The sequence below is a fragment of the Mycteria americana genome, chromosome 9, assembly GCF_035582795.1.
Source record: "Mycteria americana isolate JAX WOST 10 ecotype Jacksonville Zoo and Gardens chromosome 9, USCA_MyAme_1.0, whole genome shotgun sequence".
Classification (NCBI taxonomy): Eukaryota; Metazoa; Chordata; class Aves; order Ciconiiformes; family Ciconiidae; genus Mycteria; species Mycteria americana.
This window is the reverse complement of record NC_134373.1, coordinates 36,062,696-36,090,479: the sequence shown is the minus strand read 5'-3', so window position 1 is coordinate 36,090,479 and position 27,784 is coordinate 36,062,696. Positions and strand designations below refer to the sequence as shown.

At 41.0% G+C, this 27,784-nt stretch overlaps 1 protein-coding gene across 21 annotated transcripts in view; it reads left to right on the top strand.

Annotated features, from left to right (window-relative positions):
- Positions 1-27,784, top strand: part of NCKAP5 (NCK associated protein 5) — a 413,976-nt gene that overhangs the window by 160,577 nt on the left and 225,615 nt on the right. For 20 of the 21 annotated variants that reach the window (XR_012777069.1, XR_012777067.1, XR_012777068.1 and 17 more), the window contains one exon: positions 23,520-23,583. Coding sequence is in view for 17 of the 21 variants with exons in the window: in XM_075511575.1 (XP_075367690.1) it covers positions 23,520-23,583 (64 nt within the window). In the remaining 4 variants the exon portion in view is untranslated. The remainder of the gene's footprint in view (positions 1-23,519; positions 23,584-27,784) is intronic. The other variant, XM_075511571.1, reaches the window with a different exon arrangement.

Genomic DNA, 27,784 nt, shown 5'->3' with positions numbered 1-27,784 from the left:
TCTATATGCTTTAAACTTTTAGATTAATTCCAGGTTTCATTGCCATAAGCACAGTCATCTCTGTGGCCATAGAAGTGGACTTTTACAGAACTTTTCTGCTCTTTCTTTCCCTTTCTCCTTCTTTGAATTAATTGCCTCTGGGTACCTCTTCTCCATGCCCACTGTGTATGTCTGCGTTCCAGCCTATGTTCCTAGTCTCAGGTATGAAAGCCAACTTGCAGTTTGTAAAATGACAACCCCGCTGACTTATTGCACCCTGAAGGGCAGCTATATCCTTAATAAGAACATAACTGTGTAAAATGCAATAAGTGGTGAGTGTAGGCCAAACCCAGTGCCATAAATGCATCTTTCTGTTGACTTTGGATGAAGTCCAGAGCTGCCAACTGAGCCATACTCAATGTCTTGACTTTCTTGACATCGGTAAAGTGATTCCTGGTGGCTACTGAAAATGAGATTGAGCCATAATCATTCCTGTTGGTGTTAATGGAAATCTGACAAGCCAACTTTCAAGCAATTTACTACGTATAAAAATATTTTTTCATGTAAATAGCACATGTGGTAATACAGGGGACTGCTGGGAATGCCTCTGGTATCTAAGCCCTAGGTAGGTATTTGTCATTCATGAACTAGGAACAATTTGCTTTATTTTTTACTGCAGGGTTCTCTCCCATGTAACATTGGCTTTACTACTACTGCTACAGCTTGTTGCTTGTAGATGAGTAAGTTAGTATCAGTATCCAGTTACCATTTTCAGAGTTACCTAAAGAAAATGAATAATTACGGTGTTGTAGTATGCTCCTATGGTTTGATTTTAATTTTTTATAATGCTCACTCTTGTTAAAAGAAGTATATTTTCATTGGCATTGAAGTAGAGGCCTAGCCAAGGACTCAGTAGGTGCATCGGTATTATCAACTGACATGGCACAAATAAGAAAAGAACTTTATTTTTTGCTGCAATCCTTTGTGGGTCCAGGACCACACCTCCACTTTGTCTCCCAGTTGGCCCTAGAGCTTGCACCAGCTGCTGGTCCTGGGCATGCACCAGGGAGTCAACTGCTGGGAGCCTTGTGTCTGCGTTACACCTGGGGTACTCTGGCTGTTGTCCTGGTGCACAGCTGCAGGAGGGAGTCGACAGACTTATGAATGGTGTGCTCAAGACCTTAAATGTTGATGCAAGACAAGTTTTCACCTGAAAAGTACTCCTCAGCACATTGAATTACCGGTGCAAATGCACCTAATGGATTGAAATATGATCAGAAAGAATGTGGCCCCAAAACCTCACAATGTACATGTGAAACAAAGGTCAGCAAAGATCAGAGAAGTAGACTATGGAGTACAGGGAAAAATGAGGAAACATTGGTTGGAGCGCAGGAGTAGATTTCTTTTGAAATCAAGACTTCTATTTGTTCTCAAAGTCCGACATTCTCACAAGATCAGATGTCTCAAGAGTTACTTCAAAACTGCGAAGACTATCCATGGCTGGCATTGTGTCTTGCAGATCCGATTCAGACTATTAGGTAACAGGAGCCTACAAACCCTGCTGTCTCCTAGCTTGTAAACATGGACTGCCTCTGTCCAAACTCCCTATCTGGAAACCAGAAAGTCACAAAACATGCCAAGGTTTCCAGCTCCGGACTCCATGTAAAGGAGCTCCTGGTTTGAGCTAGGATTTGGGGGGCTTCATGGTTCCCTGATGAGGAGCTAGGAGTTGGTTCCTGAAGAGTCCAGCCTCCTGGTTTGAGCTAGGATTTGGGGGTCTTCATGGTTCCCTGATGAGGAGCTAGGAGTTGGTTCCTGAAGAGTCCAGCCTCACAGAGCATTGAACACTGGTTCTGGTATTTTGCTAGGAAAGATGTGGGTGACAAAGGGCGAGGACGAGTGGCAGTCTGGACCGTGTTCAATGATCCCAGAGAATGAAGTAGGGCTAAGGATGACTCTGTTGGGTTTTTTAAGCCAGGAAAGACTGTAATAGACCTGTATGGCAAGGAACAGAAACCAGGGGCAGCAGAACCCTAAGGAAGAGTAAGGCAGGCGACATGAACAGGTGAGAGGAGGGACTGGGAGATCAACACCATCTTGGCAGGTGAGAAGGAAGAAAATGGCCTTGCTGGATTTTGATTTACTTCCTCTTGGAAGAAAACGGTGAAGTTGTGTTCAGGAAGAGAACTGCAGGTTTGCAGGAATTAATCAAAGGTAGAAAATACTTAACTGCAAAGGGATATTCTATTAAGTTTGAAAAGCTGTGTTAGGAAAGTGTCAGAACTAAAGGAATAAAAAAAAAATTGCAGTGGAACAGTCTGTCAGGTATTGAGATTCATGATACAGATGTTACGAGGTGTGAAAGCAGGAGTGGAGAAAGATACTGGGATCTGCAACAGCGTGTATTTCAGTGGGGTAGGAAACCAAGTTGTGAAACTGGAGGAGAGCAAGTGTGGTATTAACAGATGTTAGAAATCTTTTATTTTACTGGGACTTGTTTTCTGGGGTGGAGATACTTGCATCAAAGAAAGGATCAAATTTTTCATAGCTAGTTAAAAATATTTTTGATAAAAGCTAATGCTGTAACTCATTGCTGTAGTATGCACTTGACATAAAGCAAATGATGGCAGTGGTCCCTGATGGATTTACTTCATAGAGTAATGAAAACACGCTTGGGTGTTTATTGTGTATTTTGTTGGCTGATTTTGGGTGTTGGGCTGGGGTGAAGGTTGGATAGGTTGGGATGTATCAATATGTGAGTTTATCTCTCCCTTGTCACATAAAGGCTTTTCTAAGAAAGATATTTATAGCAATACTTAGATAAATATTATTAGAGTCTCGATTAATCTCCTTAACATCTTAACTCGGCAGTGGTGTAGCTGTGATAGGCTTAAGGACGGTAAGCAAGACAAGGTCTTCAGTCATGGGTGTCTCTTATGAGATTAACACAGGAAAAGAAGTCAGGCTTTTGGCACATAAGCCCTATTGTCTGTCCTTTCAGTTCTGTTAATCTCCTCTTTTTTATGACGGCAGCATGGACCACATGTTTTTGAGTCAGATCCAAGTTAGTTGAAACATAACCTGGTTTGTTTAGTAGTAGCTGGATCAGACCTCAGTGTGAGGCACGTAATAAATAGTTCTGGTGTGTTTTGCTGCAATCTTACACTGATAAATCTATGTAAAGGTAACAGGTAAATTAACGAGAACTATTGTTAGATTTAAAATATAACACATAGTTCCATTCAGACATGGATTTATTGATGGCACTGAGGGGATCTAAGCATGGCATGGCCCTCTTCCCTCCAGTCTCCCCAGTCAATATTTCAGATGCAGAGCTCGTACATGACAGGATGAAATCACAGCTCTACAGCCAGGTGTCTGCACCCTCTTCCCATTCAGAGCAGTAGTGAATTTCTCTCTGCCTTCAGAAAACTTGCCCTGGGCTTTTTTTTTTTTTACAGTGGTATTACAAAATATCCCATCAGGGAGGTCTGGGTAGGAAATGTGAAAGCTCCTTTCCCATATGGTGAGAAGAGCGGTCAGCCAGTGAAACAATTTGGATTAAGACTGCATTGAAGGTCTTAATTTATTTCTTTGATTGTCTAATATGCGGTGCAACTAAATACATATTTCTGAGACTGCATCCGCTGCTTTATAGAGAAAGCTGCTCGACACGGTGCTAATTTATTAAAAAGAAGGAACGGACTTTCATTGCTAGATCTTTAATAAATACAGCTCAAAAATCTTCTTTCCTCTAGTAAGAGAAAGAAGCTTTCATTTGTGGAAAATCATACAGCACCTGAAGGATTGGTGAAGGTTGTGGCTAAGGTTACAAGGAGATGGACTGGGGTGGCTGAGCAACGCTGTGTGGGCTTTCCCTGGGGCTGCCCCTGGGAAGCTCTGGCACCTCTGCCCGTCCGCCCCAAAGGGACGGCTGTACCGCCCTGACAAGGGACCTGCAGGGGTCATAATTTGATCGTTAGTTGGGAGCGAGAGAAAATGCAGCCATGAATGTGGTCTTGACCTGCTCTGATACTTATAATAATCCTTATTGGTTTAGTGGCCTGAAAATATCATGCTTGGCTTCAATTTAAAATGAGTTGGCCAGTGTAGTAGTGGGTTTAGAGAAGTGTATCTCCCGCAGACAAAATGGAGCTACACCAGCACAGGCCTGCTGCGAATCCAGCCTGCGTGTGTCTAACCTCTTATAAGCAGATCCTCTTGAGGTAAGGAGGAGATGAAACTAACTTCTCTGTGGAGGCAGTGGGATGGAGATCTAGACGTTCATGGATAATGGTGATTGTAATCTGTGAGCTAAATTAAATTTTAAAGTTTCATAGGTATCCTGTATTTTAGGCACGACTTGCTTTTTAGTTATCTTCTGCCAATAGGCATAGACTTTTTTGAATGCGACCAGAATTGATTTATGGATGCTCGGTGGTTACCTGGATAATCAGCTAACAGCCAGCCCAGTGCCTCTTTTGGTACATCAGCCTGCGAATCATACACTCATGTTTGTTTTTTGTAGTGCGCTTCAAAGTACCAATGTTTCAAGCCAGATCCTTCAAGATGTTGCATTTCCATAGCCCCCAGTAGACCCACACCCAGCTAGTGTCATGTGGCACTGGGGAGAATTTGGCTCTTGATTGAACATAAACCTAATCTGTATAATTCTGTCCTGCCTGGGTAGTCTCCATAAGCCGTTTAAATAAGAATTGCTGGTGTGGGCAGAATAAATTTTCTCTGGTGTGGCAGAGTGGGCAGAAAAACTGGAGAAAGCTATCAGAGTACCGCAGTGTTGCAAAATGGCGCGGTTGAGTGACATACCAACCTCTGCAAAGATGGAAATGTGTGTACACTTGAGGTGTACGTATACTCCGGCTTCCTTCCTTATAGGTTGGTTTCTTAATGACGGAAATCTTTCACTACATTTTGAATACCATTCTGGATGAAAAACGTATTTCTTCAAAGGTCTGCGAGCCTCATTAATGATCTGTGGTTGGTGTTCTACAGGAACTCTTCTGTGGGTGGCAATGGAAGTTGCCCCATGCATTTGCAGTAGTCAACCTCTGGCTCATTTGTGTCTTACCTTTTGAGGGAAAAACACTTCATAATCTCTCAGCATTTATAAAAACCGATGATTTTGTCAGACTATATTAGAAATCACAGCTTTTGTTCAGGCTAGCTATACAGGATAAAACCCTTCCAAAAGGATAGGAGTTTCGGTTAGTGAAATGTGACCATTAAATAAGATTAGAGATTTCCTTTTTGGCTGAAAGTATTTACCTGAGGATAAGACTAAATTATTTCTATTATAATAATTAACAAAATATTTTCTATTAAGAAAATGGATAATTTGCGCATTGGTGTTTTAGATCTTTTTTAGGTCTATTTAGGTCTGGTTTAGGTCTATTTTTACATGTTTTATAGGTTCTTTGTAACAGGTTATCATAATAATTATCAATATAAGCACAGTTCATAAGGCTCTGTATTGTCTAAGTCTGTTAAAGTAATAGAATGTCATATCAGCTTTGCTCCCAACAAAATCAAAGAATATTTTGCTCTAGCGAACATGTGGCAACGTTGTAGAGGTTGACAATTAAGACTGGTGCCACTGACTAACCCACTGAAAGTAGCATTTTGATTTTTTTTGTGTTGTACTGGGATGAAGGCCAGTTGGCCTCTAAAGATAGTTTCCATAGCTACTGTCCTACAGAGAAAGAAAATGCTGCCACAGCATTTTTCCTTTGGACCTTTATAGTTTTTATGCAAGCTGTCAAGACAATTAATTTTCATCAGATGTATTGGTTATTAGCTGTTGAAAGCAGGGGGGCATGGGTGGGTACATATGATGAAAAAAAGCATTAAACTAAGTAAAACATCAAGAGATTTCTTTATGTACACAATATGAATGCGTTTCAGCTTTACAAAATCCCATTACTGCAGCATCTGATATGCTAGAATGCAATCTATGCTCAAACGACAAGGTCCTGAAACTGCTCAACTTTATTTCTGAGAATAAGCAAGACAGGCACTGACTTTCACCGTTGCTTCATGTTGGATGTTGTGATCTCGATTTTTAATTCCTTTTAAAAAATGAAATGAAAAAACCCCTCAACCTGTCAGAAAACCTCTTGAACTTTCACTTGTTTAAAATAAAAACATTTTTTTGTGCCTCTTGTGAATAGAAGAGCATAAAAAGGGCAGTAAATACTACGGCAGCGTGTTGTGTAAAAACAAGCATCGAGTATGAGATTATTTCTTGAGGTTAGCATGAGCAATGTCTTCATTTCACTCTGCAGTGAGGCTTCAGGGCACGCTGTTTCGAAGCTGGGGCTGGCTCTGGGAGTCATTAACATGTGGTTGTATTACCAGCTCAAACTGCACATTTCCCGTAGATCGCTGAGGCAGAAATAAGTATTTGAGTACTCAGATCGTAATATTTGAGCAATTTGTGTAAATTTATGACACCTTTTCTCATTCTCTCTGTGTAAAGTAATGGAAGGGGCTCTGTCTGCTCTCTGTATTTATGGATCCAGCTGCTGTTACCATGCTTCCAAACAGCCTCTGTGCTCTGACCTCTTCAGAGATCTCAATGTCCGCTCTGACCCCCCAGGTTTGTCCTCTTCTGTGATGCCTAGGGACAGTACGCAGACGTTACTAAATGGCTTTGACCGTAATCATTGACTTCAGGGTCAAACCGAGTTTGCTTAGGAGAACCATCACCGAAACACGTGTATTAGGATTGGTGAAAACTTGTTGGCTTCAGCAATATAAAAATACTAGTGAAAAAGCCGTGTGCTTTGGAGAACTAGAGAAAGAGAGGATCCAGAGGAAATAAATGATAGGCGTGGAGGGTGGATATTAGGGAGTACAGCTAAGTAGATGAAAGCATGGCCCTGTCCTTCAGTGTGGCCCCTTGATGGCTGGCCAGTGGGCCCTGGGAGAATCCTCTGACCGTGGAGGAGGGAGCAGCAGATTTACAACCTAAAAATGAAAAACTCCAGCTAGAGTGTGATGGTGGCTGGAGGCGTATACTGAAGAGGAGATAAATAAACTAAAAGTCTGAAGGGTCGGAGGGGCATTTTGCTTCGTAGCAGTGAGAGCATTTTCTTCCCCTTCCTCTGGAGTAAAACTCTGCCTGTCTGATTTTTGGCTGGCCAGCTAGGCATTGGCAAAAAGAGATTTTATATGCCTGAGGCTACTGGAGCTCCAGCTGCAAGGATCGCGGGCTTTCAGGAGGCGGCCGGGTGTCGGGGTGGTAATTAAGAGCCGAGGCAGAGGATAGTGGCCGAGGCTGCAGGACTGTCCCGCCGGTCCCGCTGAGGCTTCCAGCAGGTGCCCGAGTCGTCCCGTGGGCCCCGGAGCGGGGCTGAGCCCTGCTGCCTCCGGCCTGCCAAGGGATGCGAACCCCAGCCTCAAGTAGTTTCTAAAGCGGGTGATCTCCAGCTCTAGCTATCCTGCTCCGTCATTGTCCGTCTCTTAAAAGTCCGGGCTAGTTAGTTGTCTGGGGTAGCTCGGCTGATTCAATACATGTCAGTGGAAAGGGAAGGGGCTGACTGAAACCAGCCACCTGGCTGCCTGTTTAAAGTATTAAATTGCTGCTTGGTATTGCTGCTTGGTACGATGGGCATCATTTTCTAGCATTTTTAAATACTTTTCTTCGTTAATGCCTTTGACACTGTGAGGTACTTGTGTGCATTTACCTAGAAACATTTTCCTCATAAAAGGAAAGTTGATTGATGTTGTTGCAAGGAATGCTCTAAAAGATATCACTGTTTTAAAGAGGATACGTCTTTGGGAAACCTTGTAGACCATGACCTGTATATAGGGGGAAAATAGAAATTATTCAGTACCTGTCTAGAACATAAAAAGTTTTCTCTATCTGTCACTTGCAATTCTGAGAGATTGGAAGCTTTGGATTTTTAAGTAAAGCTATAGTTTTTATAGGTGCCTACAGAAGTACTGTCTACAAATAGGTAAAGTTTGTCATAATGTTTTCACAAGACAGTACTGGGGGAAAGTACCTGTTGATCGACCTCATGTGCCTTGAGACTTTATCTTTTCCTACATCTGAGATTGTGAAAAAAGTGTGAGTATGCTAACTAAAATAATTTTTAATTTAGCAAGTAGCTGTATAATCGTCTAACACACTGGGACGTTGTATTGATGCCGAGTGAGAGCTTTGTAGACAGAGGCCAGCAGAAGAGCTGCTGGTGCAAAGCCTTACCTTATTGCCAGAGCCAGCAGCAGGGCAAAGCAAGACCCTTTGTGTCTCGGTCATGCGTTCTCACCAACAATGGTTAAGGAAGGGATGAATATGTGGGTATTTTATGCAGAATAAAATCCTAGCATTTCATTTCCCCATGAAATTAAATGCTAGCAGCTTTCAGTGTCAACTATGAAAATTGTTTTTATGGGATGTGCAGTAATGACCAGGTACTGGTTTTACCGTAAGAAATAATATGCAATCTAAACCCATATGTAAATCCTTAACATGTCTTCTAGATAACCCCCAAATGATAGGCGAAACTAATTAAGACAATATCTTGTTAAGAAAAATATGTTAACACGGAAGTATCTTAGCATATCAAAATACACTTGTTCTTGCAGCATGATGAAAAAGGAGAAGCTATTGTGTTCCGCTTTGGGGACTTTCTGAAAGGAAAGTGAACGCAAACATCTCTTAGATACTGATCCCCCAAGTTCGGAAAAGCTCTGAACACCTGTGTAGCAACTTAATAACGTATATTCTGTATATAAAAGTACTTTTAGTTCTTTTTGCACTCTTGTAAAACACTGTTTAGAAGAGCCACTGTTACAATTTTGCTAATGAACCCTGGGTATCGAGGAGATTGCTTCTGTTGGCTTTCTCTAAGAAAATTCTAGTTATTGGTGGTGGATGTTAAAGTAGATGCTTATTGCAGCCTCATTCTGATCCTTTGAATTCAAGGTAAATGTGTATCTTAGGTTTAGGCAGCAAAATTCAAAATGCCTGTGTATGTATTTTCTGGCAGCTGTTTTGATCTCATATAAACTAAAGGCATGGCCATGTAATGACGCAGGAGATTTCTCTACAAAGTTTATCACCAATTTTATGTATGGCCATTTTTCTTCCTACTCTATTAACACAGGTACTTAAAGTGTAGTTCTAGTTTTATGATCTCTAATATCAAAGTAACTTAAAATCAAGATTAGGCTCACTTACTTAATTGGCAAATGCCCTTTACTGGCTTTATTTTCTTAGTATAGCTTTTGACTGGGGAATTAAATTTTGAAATAATCAATACCGTGGTTTGAAATGGACTTTCTCCTGATTCTGTAAATGAGGTAATACTTGTGGTGATGTTGCATGAGCATTGTGAGTGATTTTTATTTTGCCTCCTACTAAAGGTGATGTAGCTGGCTGTGGTGATGACTGTAAGAAGTAATTTCAGAGCACAGGTCGTTACCCAGATACAATGCTGGAATCTTTCTGCTGTGAAAAATGGCAAGGAGCTTTATTCAAACATCAGATTTGTTTCAAAACATGTTATTTGTTGTGGAAGCTGGAGAAATGCAGATTTAGCTAAGTATCTGGTTGACATTTGAACTGCTGAAAATCTTTCTGTTTTAATACTTCAGGCAGTTAATATTTTAAGTATTTCTTAATATACATTGAATATGTTTGGAAATGCCTGAACGCTGACACATCTTGATCCTTATTCACCCGTATCTTTTAAATTACTTGTTTTGTTTGCTAAAGTTGAACTTCCATTGAAGCTGGAAGCTATTTGAGCTTTGAGAAGCTGGCCTCATTCACAAAGCAGATCTGGCTGATGTCTTTTGGGAAAATCACTTAAAATGCCCCAAGAGGGTTTAATTTGTCTGGGGTTTCTTTAAGGTGTTTGCTTCCCTGATTCAGGTTTTAAACAGAAAGATTTTTTTTTTTTTTGATTGTGTTTACTTGTAACGTGATGGCAGTACACTTTTTCATAATAGGATTTTCAGTCACATTATGAATAATTGGAAAAGTTTTAAGTAACAGTCCTGGCCCAACTTTGCTGAGCTGTACTAGCTGCAATGACAGACAGTACCCAAGTTTCATCTGATAATGTTTTTTCATTTAATATTCAGAGAGCAGGTTTTAAAGATGATGTACTGAAGCAAGTTCAGGTCACCTCAGGTGAGATTTTTAACCGAGCTCAGTAAAACAACTTGAGCAACCCAGATGGATCTTGTGCCTGTTGCTATTCAGTCTTCTCTGTTTCATTCCTAGGCAACTGCTGAGGTTGTGATTTGACTATAAGTGAATTTAAACGGCTTCATAAATACACACAAAAATACTGTCATTGCTCCACTAATATTTCTGATGTGCTCTGGATTTCATTTTTGGTGTTGTTAAGTGTTAGACTGGTAAATTATGTGGTAAAACTGTCATTGATAACTTAGTTTCTCCATCTCTACTTGAACATGTTGGAAAGCGTTTTGCATATATTACCAGATGCTGTGGCCATTATTTAAAGTGACAACTCTAATTTCTATGTTAAAATTAGCCTGTGTGCATGCCAGCCGCTGTTTGGTTCAGTACAAATAATGCTCTTTGAGTAGCTCTCTCAGTCTAGGCTGGGGTCCCTGTAGATCCGTGTCCTTTCAAAAGCAAGTCTTTTCTTCTCCTCTTTTAGGTCTACTGAGAGAACGAAGCTTGAGTTTGAGGTTCCAGTTAATAATCTAATTTGTCAAAACACATAATCAGCCAGAGGCCACTGCCTTTGACTTTATCTAGTCTTCTTTTATAGACAGAGTGATAGAAGAAACAATTACATCATTAGCATGGAACTGATTTTATTGCTGTAAGGCTGCATGAATATGAATTCATGTGTTGGGTTACTGAAGGATACTTGAAAGTGATTTTCAACATAATGGTTTTTTTCTTTCTGGCATAGTGAGACGTGGTTTAGAGAACATTATTTTGTTTAAGGGATACTGAAGCATGTTCCCTAGCCTGGGGGAGGACTGAGGGAAGCCCAGCAGTTTATAACTTTTTCCAAGGAAATTTGTTATTAGCTTTCCTCCTTTTCTTCTCTTCACAAAACTATCAGGTTACTGAAGTTCACAGAGATTTATAGAAAAGTCTGTATTACCTTCTCTCTCCAAACCTTTGCAATCAATGAACAGGATCACATTCCTGAATTTGAAAACTAAGTGGTAATTATTGCCTGTCGGTACATCCAAAATATATTTTATGTACACATTTGAGAAATGCTCTCAGAAAATAATTATTTCATTTATTTCACCTGTCACTTGCTGGGAGTCCCATCGGAAGGCCCCCCCAGGGTCTGTATTGACGCTAAGCGCGTGCCATGAGTGCCGTGTTCGTGCCAGTGGCTGTTTGCAGGTGGCCCGAGAACCAGCTGTTGCACATCGTTAAATGACCTGTTGCTCTTAAAGTACAAATCATCCATTCTACATTTTTACCAAAAGCAGATAATTTTACCAGAGGTGATCTTGGCAGAGTTTATCTCAAATGTCCTTTAACTATGAAACACGCTTTTTACTTTCAGAATTACGAAAAATGGATGGATATCTGAAATTATTTTCATAATTGGTTTAATTTTTCTTTCACTGCTACAGTATAAATTCAAATGGTTGAATAGATGCATTAATGCTTTTAATAATAGAGATCATGGATATGTACATGTAAAACCGAATGGCTGATTTCACAGCCATGTTGTAAACATGGCAAATATTGCATGTCTTTCAGCATATATGCTCAGTGTTGATCAACTATTAAATTGTATGCTGCAAACCATATTTATCTCATTTTAGTAGCCTATTTGATTTCCCATAAAATGATGTGAGAAGAAATTCTCTTATCCCTATGGTGAGTTGGTAGAGCAAAGGAAAGTTGGGTTGCAGCACAAAATGCGATTCCAGGGGCCTGATCTGAGTTCCAGCTGCCTCTGGCCTTAAAGTGGAGACAGTCCCCAGTAGAAACGTGTCCACCTGACTGAGCAGCATTTCTGGGTCTTAATAGAATAGTATTCTGTTCTCGAGGGTGCAAAGTGAAATTACAAGAAACAACAGAAAAACAATTTAAGCAGTAAAGAAACAGACTCTTTCTGAACAACTTTGATTCTCTTCTGTATTTTCTCTTGGAGTGGAAGGTCATTGCAGATTTGCTAGAAATTTATGCCAGAATACTTAAATATTGAACAATTGCGTAAAGAAAAAAAGTCAGGAGAGAGAGAAGTCCAGTGAGTGAAACAGAATGAAATCACTTTGATTTTGTTCCTTGTCCACAAAAAAAAAAAAGGAGAATGATTTTTCCAAGGTATTTTAATGTTCAATTAGAACAGGACATGAATGATGACTGGAAGGTTACAGAGTGTGCAGTAAATGTAGCTCAGAGAGAGAAAAGACATGGTAAGTGCAGCCTGTTAAGAAAAACAGAAGTCCTCATGCTGTGTGCTTTCTGGATGGATAAAAACACATCACACTGTGTAACGCCCCCCAAAAAAAGAGATTACAAAGAATACCAGGAATGTGTTGTGATGATCTGGGAACAAAGGAGTGGAAAACAGAGGTAAGAAGGTTAACCAGTAATGAAGCAAAATCAGCTATCTTTGAACTGGAAGAGCAAAACTGAAAAGCTTTGTAGGGAACAGGGAGAAAAATCTTTCTAAAAGTTCTCACAAACAAATGAGAGCTGGATGTATCACTCAGGCAGAGCAGAAGGAAAGCTAGTTATAAAGAAAGCAGTGGGATTTAAAGAATGTGGTTGAGCTTAGTGTCCAAACCAGTGTTGGGCCTAGTGTCTGCAACGATGTATTTGGGTTTTGTGCCTTACACCCTGTTTTTCTTCAGTTGTACGTTTGGTCCCTTTTTTCTGAAAAAATGCACTTCTGCCATTTTTTTTCCGTAGAAATACAAGAGATGGCTTAGTGGTGTGTTTCTGGGATCTCTGGTTTACGGACCCAGTTGTCTATAGCCTTCATCGCTCTTGCAAATTCAATGAGTTCCAAAAGGTGGTAATTTACTAACAGCATGTGGACAGCATTTTGCATGAATGTTAACCACAGAATTTAAGAGCAGTTAGGATTAGGACTAAGCAAAGATCTTCCAATACTGGTAAATGGTTTGCATGGACGGAATAGACACTGTGAGAAGAAATGTCAGTCTGCTGCCTTTTCTTGCTCTAAATTTATGTCTGAGTAATTTCAGTTATGAAGAAATGCTTCCATGATTTCCAGCCTTAGGTGAAACAAGGGTTCTGACTTCATTTTCTTAGAGGACAACCATATAAATTTCAGCTAGCACCCTCTCAGACAGCCTCAGGGGATAAGACTGAAGGAGTGAGAATTCTTTCATGCTTTGATGCATCGGTTGGGAAAGTTACCTTCCTCTTAAGCGTGATGCATTTTCTGTTAATAAACAAAGATCATTAACTGAAGACTGAAGTGCTGCCAATCCTGAATCTTTCATGAGCAATAAATTCTCATTAAAAATCCTTTAGGGAAATGCATATCCTTTCAGAAGAATTTCCACAGCACATCACCTCCATGTGACAAATCTCCAGAGAAAAAAATGTATATGAGCAACCAGTGATTGGGGGATTTATTAGCTCAACTTCCAAGTCCTTTGCAAAAAGAAAATCTTGTTTGCTTATTTCTTCCTTTGTTTTTCATTTTTCAAGGTCTTCTTAAGTCCAGGCTTAGTGAAAAAAAGAATTCACTTTTGCTAGAAATGGCTGAAGGGGTTCAGGATTCACAGCTAATTCTGTTTGGGTCACAATCCAGAGAATTCTTCATATATCAGACAATATCTTCTGGATTCCAAATATTTATTTTTTAAAAAAAACTAACAGAAGTAAACAATGCAATAAAAATAGTATAAATCTGTATGCTCTAAGGATCTAGTACTTCAAACCATACCGAATACCCCAACCAGAAACACAAGAACTGGGACTCCGTCTAGAGAAAGGCTTGACACAGCTTAAAAATGAACAGCAAAACACCAAGTAAGAACTTGCACACTCAGAAGCTGAAAGACATTACTAGGAGCAATTAAACTGAGGAGAAACAGCTACAATTTCCCTAATGGCGATGCAGTGCGCAGTCTGCAACAGTAGGCTGGTTTTAAATCTGGAATAGAGTAGAAAGGCAAGATGTGAAAAGTACCCTTACACATAGTGGTTTCTTTCTAGTCCCTGCTCTATCTCTTCGTTCTTGAATGTGCATTCAAAAGGAAAAAAAGGTCTTTCAGTGGCTTTGTAGAGAGAGCGGCTGTATTTACATCACTGCTGTTACTTTTAATTTCACCGAGTCACAGAAATCAAAATCTGACTCTTTTGAAAGTGGCATCTGCTTTAGCAGCATCTTCCTTGTGATGGTGACTGATGTGTTGCCAGGCCCGTGTCAGCTCCGCTGAACAGCCAAATGTCACCGGCTTCGGTACTTCCAGCAATGACAGCAGGTGTATTTGGGGATCGGGACCAGAAAAGCATCTTGTGGGCATGTGAAATGAAGAGTGGCAATTGTATGTGTTGGAAATAAGAGGGGGTAAAAGGCGGTGTCTTAAACTGTTGTCTTTCTCCCGTGGGCCAAACGGTCACGTAGCAATGACCCCATGCCTCTTTCATTATCTGCTTTGAACCCAGCTGCACTATAAAGCTAAACTGGGAGGTTTTCAGCAACCTGTCCTACTGTCCTGTTTAAGGAAATGGAGCTCCTGGACCATATACTTCTACAGAAGGGGGAATAGTACTGTACAAGAAGGGAAAGGTGGTAGTGTAAAATTTGCTTGGAGAAGGTCATAAGAATGATACAGTGGCTCTGAGGATGCTGTCAACAAGAAGATAAACACTACTATTTTGTTTTAATTAGAATAGTGCTAACTGTAGGCCTTGTACTGTGAAACAGTTCTCAGAAAGAAATTTGGTACTGTTTTAGAGCGTTTTAGGGCTTTCATTAAACAGATGCTTTTGTTTGTATAAGATATTTTAAAATAGCACCTGAGAAGAAGAACAAGCAGTCGTTCTTGTAGTAAAGGATGGGGATCTGTGTGCAACAGCTGCCTATATTATAATTTAAAGTTTCTTTTGCTGAATTAGTATTCCAGACTGACTTCTATTAGTCCTTTTCTTCTTTTTTTCCTGTTTGAACACTGAGGTTTTCCATGATGATAGGTCTTCGAGAACTTGGCAGCTTGCCTAATCATACAAATTCCCACTGTATGCTTTTTTGATTGCAACTTATTGGCAGAAATAATACAGCATTAAATACAAATATTACTGTTAATGTAACATTAAAATTGATAAATCAGTCACTTATGTCAAGAAATTCCAAACTACAATAGTGTGAATTTGTCAAATTGCTTCTCCTAGGTATTTTATGGTGTGGATTGCAGAACAGAGACAATAAGGTTTATGGTTAATGTACCACTTTTAATAATAACAAATTTTGTGGGACAGATCCTATGCTCATTTATTTGTAGTAGTGCATTTTAGTACTTTATGGGATCTATTGAATCAAAAGGTTTAAACAGGGAGCAGATCTGCGCAGAATTTGGCCCTGCTAAAACCTTAACTATGCTTTTTGATAAATGCAGGGCTTACATAATGCACGGACTATTTAATTTATAATGTGAAAACCTATACTTTAGATGTATTTCAGAGTTCAATACTGTAGTGCTATTTACCTGGTGTTTCTTGGCACTTAGGTGTTTGATGTTTCATACTTGAGGTTGCGTTAAAGTTGATAGCCACGTGTAACTCCCTTCCCGGCTGCAGTCTACTGTTTTGTGTTTGGGCTGATTTTTAAAATAAATCTTTAAGTATCTCTCACTACAGTCCACAAACGTTAGAAATTATTGGGAAAATGTTAATTTTCTTCCTCCATTTTTGTGTTGCATAAAAAAATTCAGCTTTTTTTTCCCCACCCATTTTCTTCTTCCACCTGGAATCTCAGCCCAAAAGAAAGGCTTCAGAGAAATATATCTGAAAAAAATTGCACCTGAATGCATTATCTCGTGAATAATGGTTGTAAGTGAGATGTTCCAGGAGATTTGTAAAATGATTGCTTGGTATAATTCATAATTATCCTGATGATTTGGCATTGTGTCATACAGACATTAATCTTTTATCCTACAACTGAATGTGTGCGTCATGGGGAAGGAATCACCTTTTTTGCCTGTTTTTTTTCTTAATCAAGAACTGCATTGATTGTGATGGTACTGTCTCCATGTCTTGTCAAGGAACTGAAAGGGGGGTTGGTGGCTCTATTTATCGTCATTCTAATTATTTAGCAGTTACTAATGAATGTTATTTAAAGATCTCTATTTAAAAAGCTTTTGCTCTTCACTTGCTGGCTTTTCTACAATAGCAAGGTTGAAAACGATCTCAAAGCTCGAGAGTTTAAAACCCAACGTTTTAAACTTTGTGTCTAGACCTTCCTAACTACGTCTGATACTGTTGGCCCAAATATATACAGAATTTGAGAGGTGGGCTGTATTGTGGAGTCGGCACTAATAGTGGAAGAAGACACCCCAACATTAAAAAATAGATATATTTGAAATGTTGTCTGAAATATCAGTGAATCATTAAAGTGTACAGTCTTGCACCCATAATTTCAGTGTTGAAAACAATAAATGTCAATGAAGTAATAAAGATTGCCAATGTGAGGGAAGATGCTTCTGTTGAAAATGCATTGCCGTCCGTCCCCATGCACATGCTTAGGACAGGAGAATTACCGTGCTCAAGTGCCCAGCCGACCTCGGCTGCCGTGCTGGTGCCGAGAGAGTAATTTGTCATGAAAACAATCCCTTCATAATCTGCCATGGACTCCTGATAACCTTTCCCTTTCTAATTTCTCTGCCATGGCTCTGCCCCTCTTTCCTAGCCAAAGGCAACCTTTTTGCTTTTATAACGAAGGCTCTGCCCCCACTACGTTCCTCTCTCTTCTACGGCACTTTGTGCCTCCTTCTTTCTGACCAGGGATGTGACTCAGCCCTGTGTTACCCTGTGGTCTTGTTCCATGGTATTTCTTTTGTATTTGGTGTCTTGTTTGAATGCTTCTGGAAAGTAACTAGATTATTTTCTTTGAACTTCTAATTCAGATTCCATATACATTAAAATCCACTGGAAATTGGTGAGGAGCCCCTGGGGATTGCTGATATATATTTTAGATTATAGTTATAATTCCTGGGTGGGTTTTTTTCCCTACTGTTAGTGTCACCCAAAGAAAATACAGTTTAAATAAGTTACTACCTGTTTTGCTTGTCTGGATTTGGGAGTATCATGCCTTGTAGAAGAAAATTTTAATGTAACTGATGTTTTCTGTATGCTTAGCTTTCATTCAGAAATGAATACAAATAAATTAGCAATAAATAGGAGCCTGCGCCTTGCTGGTGGCTCATCCTGTCTACTCTGCTTCTGCTTGGCAGCATTAGTACTTCCCTTATTGTAACTCCTGTCTTTGCAATTCTTGTAAAAATAATTAAATAAAGCTTGTACTTTGCTCAACTTTAAATTTGCAATGAATATTTCTTTGCAAGATGACTCTCTTCTTGCCAGATCTAGTTAAACTGTTGCGACTCTAAAAGACCAGTTTCAAAATGCGCACGATGCTGACCTTTACAAAGCACCAAATGCCTTCATTGTACGTGATCTTCAGTAGGAAGGAAGGTTGCAGCATCGCTAACCGCTGCGACCGCAATAGGAGCTGAAAGAGGCGCATTAGTTCGCTGCAGCCGTTCCACCCTCGGCTGTTTCCTTGTCAGATCTCATAGACTCAACGGGGTCGAGCCTGGTCAGCGATCGGATGGGAAACCTCCCTGGAAAACCAGGAGTGGGAGGAAGCTGGGCTTGTGGCTCTCCGCACAGATTAGTGCCCTGCCCCTAGGTGTTGGCACCATGCTGAAACATGAGTTTAATGGATTTTAGTGGTGTGTTTTCTGGTTTGTTTGAAAAACAATGCCATGGCGACAAGTGATGAAACGGGCAGGGGAAAAGTTACAGAGAAATAATTTTGGTAGGTGATAAATAAGGAGTGATTCCAGGGCACAGTGGTTAGGGATGCCTTGCAAGTTGACATTCTGTGTCTGTGTCTGTCATTTTTCTGACTGTTTTTTCCCTGCATGAACAGAGTATTTATTACTTTTTGAATCTCACAGCAATAGCATAGAGTGGGAAACTCAGTTTGAATTTCTCTGCTCCAAAATAGCCTGCAGAAGGCACAGAAGGACTCGCTGGCATGTAGCTTGGCTGCTGTGATTGGACACAATCACCAAAAATAAAACAAATGTTAACAGCGTATTTTCAAAGCTTGACTTTTTCAATGGGTCAAGTGGTTATTTTCTGGCTTTACAAGTAGTGTAAGTTATAAAATGAAAGGAAAAGCTGGGCTTCGTTTTATGGTGCAGAACCAACCACATCTAAATGAAATCACTTCAGAGTGAAAGTTTCAAGGAAGGATGAAACATGAAGAAAACACTTTCCTGTTCATGGAAAAAAAAGGCAAGTAGAGAAACAAATTAGTAACTTGGGAGCTGTCATACCTATTAAATTTTGTCCATGTTCATTCCCTGTGTAGGAAAGTAATAATTTACTTAGGAAAAAAGAAATAGGAAGAGTTTGAAATCTTCATGTGTCAATGTTGAAAATGCAAGACCTGTCAGTGCACACTGGCAGGTCGTGGGGCTGCTGTGTGTGATCAAGACAGGAAAGGACAATGTCAGGGTTTGATAGAGCCCTTGTCTTCCCAGTGGATCATGGGGATTAAGGTTCACTGAAGCATTAACTTTAGTTTTGGACAGTGTTACTAAGACATTTTCCATTCTTTTTGAGTTTTGATTGTGTTCTTCATTAAAACTATAAAATTATTTTTCTTCATTAAAACTATAGAATTATTATTTACCACTGAAAATATATCCTGATTCTGTATGGCTGCGATCTTGGGAAATGGATAAAATTCAGCACATTTTAAGGGAATCTTTATTTCATAACTTGATCCAGAAGCTATTTTAAGTAATACCTTTCTGTGTTAGATGGTGAAGCAAAGTCCTGTGTCTAAGAGCTGAATATGATGTTTCAAAATAAAAACGAAAATCTTATTTCAAAATTTGGGAAGCTGAAGTTCACGGCTAGAGTTTTTTGGTTTGTTGTATCAATGTAAAATAGCAATATAAAGAAGGAGAACTAAGAAAAAGGGAGTCTGTCACTCATCCAATGTAGCTTTTATTGTGTTGTTTAATCTGAGGATACCTGTTACCAGATCAGGAACAGTATGAGCATTTGTTCAAAATCATGTGCATCGACTTACCTACCTTTATCCCCGTGGCCTGGGAGAAGTTCAAGCAGCGCAGTTCTGTAGTGAAGCCCCGAGCTGTGTGTGTTAGCTGTCACTGTCATTTGATACAGGTTTTCTTGTCTGGTGGTTGAATGAGTCGAACTGATGGGAAGGGAGAGTGAAGGAGAAATTTTAGTTTCAGGAGAGTTTAGAATTTGCAGGATTATTTAGCACATTTATGTTTTTCTTGGACTAAATGGGCTTTCCTCAAACTGTTGTTTTTTAGAACAAGCTACTGCAATATCTACTAGTGATATTGAGACTTGAAATGTATCTTTCTTCCATCCACACAGTGACTACTTGTGTGCTTGGTTCCATCTGGAAAGGATATAATTGAATCCTTGTTTGGCTCCTTTAATTATCTCTTCGCAAAGTCCTTGGCTGGGAATTCTGCCACTTACAATGCAAATATTCAAACTTAAGAGCATAAACTGCGCTTTCAAAGAGCATTTTTGTAAACCTTTTATCATTTGGTGGTTTTTCAAAAGCAAACATGAGAACTTCTCAATGGACATGTTTTAATTTTTTAAATCCTCAGAGAAGATTTTGTTTTCTTGCAGGTTGGCTGTCGTTGCTAATTAACTTTGTTAATTAATCATGCTGTAGGGATGAAACATGCTTGATTAAAAATAAATAAAACTGTATAGTAACAAAGTAATGCTACTGATTTTTCCTATTTAAAAGCAAAGATTAAAAAAACAAGCTTAACTTTGAAGCTGCATGTCAAATGTTCTTTGCATTTGAAACATCTGAAAGGCTAAAGCAGCTAAAAGCTTATTATTTTTGCAGCTCAGTCATAGTAAAATGCTTATCCAATTGTAACACCATGTTAAAAAATGGGGGCTGAGAATAGTCGTTGAAGGTGCTGTCTTAATCAGAACGGCCTGAGATGGTGGGTAGTAACTAACGGGTTTATTTGGTCGTGCTTAGACATGAAGGTCCTTGTTCTCTCTTGTCATGTATCTTATATGAAAACTTTCAACACTGCAAATTGGTGTTAAATGCTGTTGGCTCGTAACAGGATTCTGACCACATTTCTCACCCATTATACTGGCATACGTTTGAACAGAGGTGGTGGAAAATGGCTCACTGCGGGCCATGGGCCAAGTGCATCGCAAATGAAGCTCCCTGGAATGATCTCAGGGATGACTGTGGTCCAGAGGCACGCTGAGCCTCTGCCGTGCGTCCTGCCTAGATGAAGGTAACCATCTGTGTAGGTCTGGCTGCGAGTGCACAGCTCCTTCACCCAGGGAATGCTGGCAGGAGGGAGAAGATGCTCTGGGACCTATTTGAAGTGGGAGCACACAGTTTGCTTGCCTCAAAGTTGACTTATTTTTAGACACTGTTGGAACAGATGGCTCTTCTGTATCTGCTGTTGCAGTTTTTTTTCTCATACATGATAGTCAGGTTTCTTTTTCATTTTCTTCTATTGAAAAGGGGTTCTGTTCCTAATAGCAGCAGTGTTATAAACACAGTATGAGAATGCCAGTCTTTGCTCTCCTTTGCTGGGAAGATTGTTAAGGAAGCCCTTTCTGAACCTCAGCCAGGATCCTCACCCAGAGAGGGAAGAGTTAGGAGGTGCCCTCTTTGGGGATGGAGCTCGAATGGAATTTACTCTGATAAAATTCCAGGATTCCGGAAATGTGGAACTGATTCCATGTTGGAGGTAACACAGAGAGAGGAAAGTAGGAGTATTCCTCATGTAGGAGGAATAACTAAATAAATCTCTGCAGACCACTGGCAGGAAGTGTATGGAGGAGTGATTTGTAGGGTTTTTTTGTTTGTTTATCCCCCCCCCCGCATCTTTTCTCATAAAATATCTTTAGGCATTTGTTTTGCAATTAAAAAGTCAAAAATCCCTCAAAGGGTATACTCGCTTTTCCTACTAAAACATATTAGGGTGCTGAAGCAGTGCAAAAATGCAACGGGCTATTTCCAGCAGATTAACTAAATCCTTAAAATAGAATTAACCAATTTTGTAATTTGCCTGTGATAGTATCTGAGCAGGGAAGAGGGAGGGCAGTAAGTATCTTTCAGAAGCTGTTTTTAGGATACTTGCGTTAAGGCTATTGATGCTGTACTAACGCTGCTTCTCAATTTTCAGTAGTTTTTCAGATGCACAAAGGAGAATCTTGATACTATGCTGGAGTAACGCAAATTCAACTTCCACTGGGCTGTGGCTGTATCTTTAGGTTTTGCCAATATTCAGTGGTTTCGACATTGTATATGTTTACAAATCACAATATTAGCCACGCCTGGTATTAATCTGGTAAGCGTGCTCGCAGGGTGCCGCCAGCCGGCTGCGCGGGGAGTGTTGTGGGGGTGCAGCAAGCATGTGGGGGCAGGTGACTGTTAGGGAGACTTAACTTAAATACCATGTCTTCTACTGAAATGGAGAGGGAGGACTGGTTTAGTGACCCAAGCATATGTTGAGCTATGGCTGAGAGACATGAGTGCTGTCATTCCCACAGTAATTAGGAAGGTAGGTGCAGATCTTCCTTCCTCGACAGAAACAGTTCCTGAGAAATGGCTCGCAGAAGTGGTTTAAAGGCTACTTTTATTGCAAGATGAGGAATAAAATATCGTAGAGCATTTAGCTTTTCATGCTGGATGAGAGTGACCCAGTCAATGACAGGAGTGGCTACAGAGCCTGGGGAGATCATCGGCTACCAGGTCTCCCTCAGCCCTGGCTGGGCACCTCTGCAGGATTTTGGGGGACAGGAATTTCCAGCCCCTGCTCTTCTCTGCAGCGAGAGAGCTGGGAGATGCATCCCTGCGTTTTCCAGACATTGTATACTTCCCTGCAGTGCACAGCAGGAAGATTCTCTTTCCTGAACTCAAAATGTCTTGGGAAAACCGGTCGGTGCGGCTGGTGGACTCGTGGCTGGAGCCCTTGGCCGGTGGCGTGCCGGTCCTGCCGGCCCTCAAACAGCGTGGCTGCGCGAGGGCAGACAGTGCCTGCCCACTGCCATGTCTCAGCAGGCCTGAGCCCCTGGCACTCTTACATTTGCATTATACTAAGTAGTCACAGGGGCAGAGATTTTAAATATCCCAGGTAAGTGCCAGGATGCTGCACTGGGATGGTTCAGGTCTTTCTTTCCAATTAGACCAAGTAGAATTTCTGGGCAAAACACAAGTAAATGGAAAATTTCAAACTTGACAATGCATATATTCTGATTTAAAAATCCTTTTGCTGGAAGTTTTCAAAGCTGATCATCTTTTGTTAATAACTTATTCATCTGCAAATTTATGTTTTGTTGTGTACTGATAAATTCCTCTGATGTTTCTGCAGGGTGCTTTTCTTTCAAAAATAGATACTCTTCTTTAAAAATAGCCTACCTGAACAAGTGTCTTTGTTTTTCTTAAATCCTTTTAAAATTATGGTAGATTGCTTAAGTCCCACTTGTTCTGTAAAGTATTTTCTGCTTTGCTGAGCTTCCAGAGCAAATTCTTCTCTTCCCATACCCCTCCTGCAATGGTCGGTTCCTGCACCACCTTCCACTGTCTAGGTTTTGCAGTTCACATACTTGGTACGTGCTACATTTTCCCAGTCCATACACTGTGAAAATCTCTTTCTGTTTCTATGTATGCTAAAACCCTACTTTCATTCCTTTCTTACAACTTTTCAGGTGAAAGTGTGTTGTGATCGCCAAATCCTTAATTAAGCAAATTAATTGCTACTTGAGTCAGGCCAAACGTTTGGGTAAGGTTCTTATATGAAAAAAGGCTAATTAAAAAAAACCCAACCTAATAATTCAGTAGTTACAAAATGCAGCACAGTATGGTTAGGAATAGAATAGATTTATTTTTTTTTAATTTCATTTTTATGCATACATTTATTGATAATCTAACAGCCTTCCAACTTGTGTTAATATAGTGCAGAATAAAGCTGATGTGCAAGGCTGTAGGTTAATAAATAACACATTCTGATTTGCAGAGTCTGTTTCCATATCATCAGCGTGATGCGCTGCTTTGTTGTTTGAGTGGAGCAAATGACGTTTGGATTCAGTTGATTTATTGACAGTTCTGTCAAACTGCCACAAAATGAAACAATAACGCAGCCGCTAAATGTTGCGGAGAAACATGGCGAGGAGAGCAGGGTCTGCCGGGAGGGTTACCCGAGCGATGTGCAGGAATGGCACCCCGATGGGGATGCGGTGCGTTCTCTCCGCCAGTGAAAAACGAACTGCTATTCACATGCTTTTCTTTCCATAGGGAGAAGCTGTCTGTGGCTCGGCTGCAGCGAGAAGTTGCACAAAGTAAGAGTGAAGGAGCAATGGTAAGCTGCGGCAACTCGCTGCTTTGCAATTCTTGTCTTACTGCTTCAGGCCTTAGGTGCATTTTGTCTTGCTGAAGATGGTCACCGGAGCATTAAAGCTGTCTTGGACATAATGATGGGTTGCCAACGATGTATTCATAAATCTGAGGAAACTCAAGGCTCTATCTTGGCTTCCTCGGAAGAGCTGCAGTAGAGAAAAGCTGTTTCCTTTTCCCTGCTAATGGTGCTTACTGGAATTGGAAGAAAGGCAAGCACGGAAAGGCAATTTCAGGTCAAAATGCAGTAGATTTACTTGCCTGTTAAATCTTAGCCAGCTGCAGAAAAATGGAAGAATACAAGCATGGAAGCTTAAAAAACCCTCAGTCTGATAATTTTGTAAATCATGTGATGCTCCTTATATCTTCATTTTTCATGTAGCAATTTATGAGATTAGGCTTGTGAGCAAAAGTGGAAATGGCAGATTTTTGGTTAACCGCAAATCTCAATTTATAGAGTGCCTTATCTCTTCAAAACAATTTTCTTTAGGAGCCAACATGTGCTGAGTGTGCTTAATTACCTAATATCTAAGGAACTCTTCCCATCTGTTAAGGAGTTTGTTTGTCCCTGTCTTCAGATAAAATGTCTTAAGCTTCCATGTGATAAAGCAGACCGTTCAAAAACCTTAAAACCCAAACCAGTCCCCTTGAACGTACTCGTGAAACTGCCTCTCATTTGAGCGAGCTGCATAGTCGGCTGTGAGAGAATTTGGTCCAAAGTTTGTTTAACTTAGTGGCGAGGAGCTGTAGAGGGTCTCTGGGGAGCGGATGCTCTGTTAGCTCTGTGGTGCAGAGTCCTTAAAATCCCACCTGCCTCCAGTGAGTGCATTTTATAAAGCATTGTTAGTGATTAATACAGTGGAATGAGATTTGGAGGGACGTAAGTGGCAGGTTAGGAAAACCTGCCATGAATCTGTTGCTCTCGCCATGGCCACACATGGCTCCAGAAGAGCTGGTGGTGCCTTGTGGGAGGCTCTGCTGGGACGGGGGCTTCTGGGGGGTCTGAATGCCTGGTAGTGAAGGGAAGGAGACGAGTGGGGTTTGCCCGGGCAGATATTGCTGATTTGCCCTGAGCCGCTGCTGCGTGCCCAGCTCAGCTGTGGGAGCCGCTGCCCTCTCCCATCCCAACACCGCCCCTGAACGCCTGCCCGTGGGTCTGCAGCATGGCTGGGTTGGCCACCAGAAGACTTTGAGATGGGGTTTAAGCAGTTGGGAAGACTGGGCAGTGGGTAATGTTTTGTGTGTATTGGGGCAAAGTCCTGTAGGAACTGAGAAACAGCCTTTTATCAGGTTAAGCCGTAATCCAAGAGTCTGTGACTGAGATAAAACTCCCACTGCCTCCAGGAGGAATTTTGCCTGAGGAAGAATGGCAACAATCGGGCGTTGGATTTGCAGTTGCATTTTAGTTTTCAGTGTAAACAATTTTCAAAATCTGGAGAGCTGTTTATTTGAAATGTTTCCTTTAATTTTTTGAAACTAGCTTTCCCTTGGAGGCATAGATGTAATATAATATATTGAGTGTAAAATATACTTAGTGGAATAATTCAAGACTTTATGAAATGAGCAATATTGATTAACCTTCTAGACCTGGTAATGCTTTTGGTATATGCACCCATCTTGTGGCTTCATCTCATGAGGGTCAGACACTTCTTGTGCCTTTTACTATGGGCTGGTGGGATTAATCACGTAGCCCTGCTAACCAGAGTGTAATTTTGTGTAATTTGTTGAGAGGCCGAGTGTTGTAACCCATTAGGAGCTGATAGGTAGCTCTCTGGGCGTGCAGTCTTCCCCCAAGGTAGTTTTTCTCCTCTTCCCCAAGGGGTGATTTCCACAGTTATCCTGCAACTACGGCTGAGGACGCGTGCACCCGTAGAGACAATTGCTTTGAAGCTGTTGATATATGGAAACTTTTTTGTGTCTCAGAGCTCAGAACCGGTGACTTTAATATGAAACACAGCAGTCATTAATTAACATTAATGAACTTGCTTGGCTGCGAGCAGAACAGGAGCAGTAAGGGTCCAGGAGATGGAGTATTTGAACACAGGGAAGGCCAGGGATGAAGTAACTTGTGTAGGCTGCCTTCTCGGGGTGTGCAGCAAGGAGCCTGCAGCACATACTAGTTTCGGGGCAAATACTTTAGAAAGATTCACAGTCAAATTTCAGCGAGGGATTCTGAGCAAGCAAGCCTTTGGCAAACGGCAAGGCTTTCTTTGGAGAAGTGCTGGCAGCCAGCAGCATGCCCGCAGGGTACCGAATTGCATGTGCTGCTCTTTTTTGGTGTGATGGACATCCCCCCGGGGACGGCACGGAGTCCTCTGGGGCTGGCGGCGAGGATGCCGGGCAGTGGTACCAGCCAGCTGCAGGGTGCCCGAGGGATTTTGCCGTGCTGTCACCAGCTGCGACTCTGGATAAAAGGGATGGCACCCCCCGCAGCCTCCCTGCCAACGCAGGCAGTGACAGGCCACAGCTTTATTTAATCACTAATTAGCTAATCGCCTTTTCTGACTCCCTTTTTCTTTTTTGTTTGTTGTGCTACTTAGATTGACATGAAGGTTTTCAGTGAACTGACCCCTTCATTTGGGAAGGGCACAGGTGACAGCACATGCCACCTTTAATGCCACCTTTAATACCTTGCTTAGTCTCATGGAGAGCATTTCTTACACGAGGCGCGAGGCAGGGAGGAGAGCACGAGGAGCCATGCTGCCACGCCGCTGCCCTGCGTCCCGGGAACTGTGCAAAACATCACGCAAGCTTTTTGCAGAGTAGCACCTTGTTTAATACTGGACTAGCATTTCTTGCATCTTTTAAAAAAATACGTTTTATTTGGCTTTTGCAGTCACAGATAGGTCATGAGGGTAAGAGGTGACCATGTTATGTCAACCCACACCTGTTTTTAGGGTGAGCAGGGAGCATGTGCCCTGTCCCTGTGCATGCTGCCCTGCCACCGGGGTGCTGGAGGGACACGTGGTGCAGTGGGTTTGCCCTGTCCTTCCTGCTTCCCGTTTGGCACCTTTTTGATCACAACGTGAGAAAGCTGTGGATACTGTTCCCTATTGCCTTCGCAGCACAAATCAAGGGCAGAATATGCTATTTAAGATTTGCTTCCCTGCATGGGGGTTTGTCAGTTAGCATTTGCCGTAACCTGCAACCAGCTGTTGCCTTTTTGCATGTGGTCTTTGGAAGCGATGGGTGGGAAAGGCTCCTGGTGCTTGGGTTCGCTCAGCGTCACAGGAACCGCTGCAGCGAGGCGGATGCATACATAAAACCAACAGGGCATGTGCTGATGTGCTGTAGAAGCTGTTTAAGCTATGGTAGCTTTGCTCAAAAATGGGTTTGCACTTCTGTATAAATAACATATGGTGTGTGATGATGAACTGAATGTTTATGAGGAGGCATTTTTCAGAGGAGGCTTCAGCTGAGGTTGAAGGTCAGGCAGTACGTGCTGCATGCAATACCAGTGTGTCTGCCCCACAGCACTCCCTGTAAGAAATGTGGTTTTTAATACGTACCAGAGTTACATTCTTCATGACTGATTTTGTTATTGGAAGTAGATAATTCCTGGAAGGTACTATAGAAGATTAAATGAAGATACTGAATTTCAAGATAAATGTTTATCACCAAAACCATACGAATAACCTGTAATATGTTATTTCCATATGGTTATGTGGGAAATCTGATACCTCATATATAGGATTGAGTGAGTATGTATTTATAAATTACTTGAATTAGGAGAACTGAATAAATTCAGACTGTGAATACCTGACAATTGCTCAGGTTTCTTTATTTTATGAACCACAATCAGTAAATATTGATTATTCATTATCAAAATGCACAATTACTCTACTGCCAGTCTATCTACTGAAAGTTTCAGCAGCACTGAGCCTAGATTTCTGGGTGGCTCTTCCTGTTGGTTATAGTCTTTAATTTCTTAATGTGCATGTTCGCAATTTTCTTAGTCATGTTTCTTCTGACTCATCAAGGATATTTTACCTTTTTGTCAAGGAAAAGACGATCACTTCATATGTGTACAGTTCTTACAGCATTTGATGGAGACTGTGCAGGTGTCTGTGGTGACAGAGATTCCATTATTAAAATGAGCAGCTTTCAAAATAGAGCACAAGTTTATTTCAAAACATAGTAAAGACTGAAAACTGCTTTAGTCATCA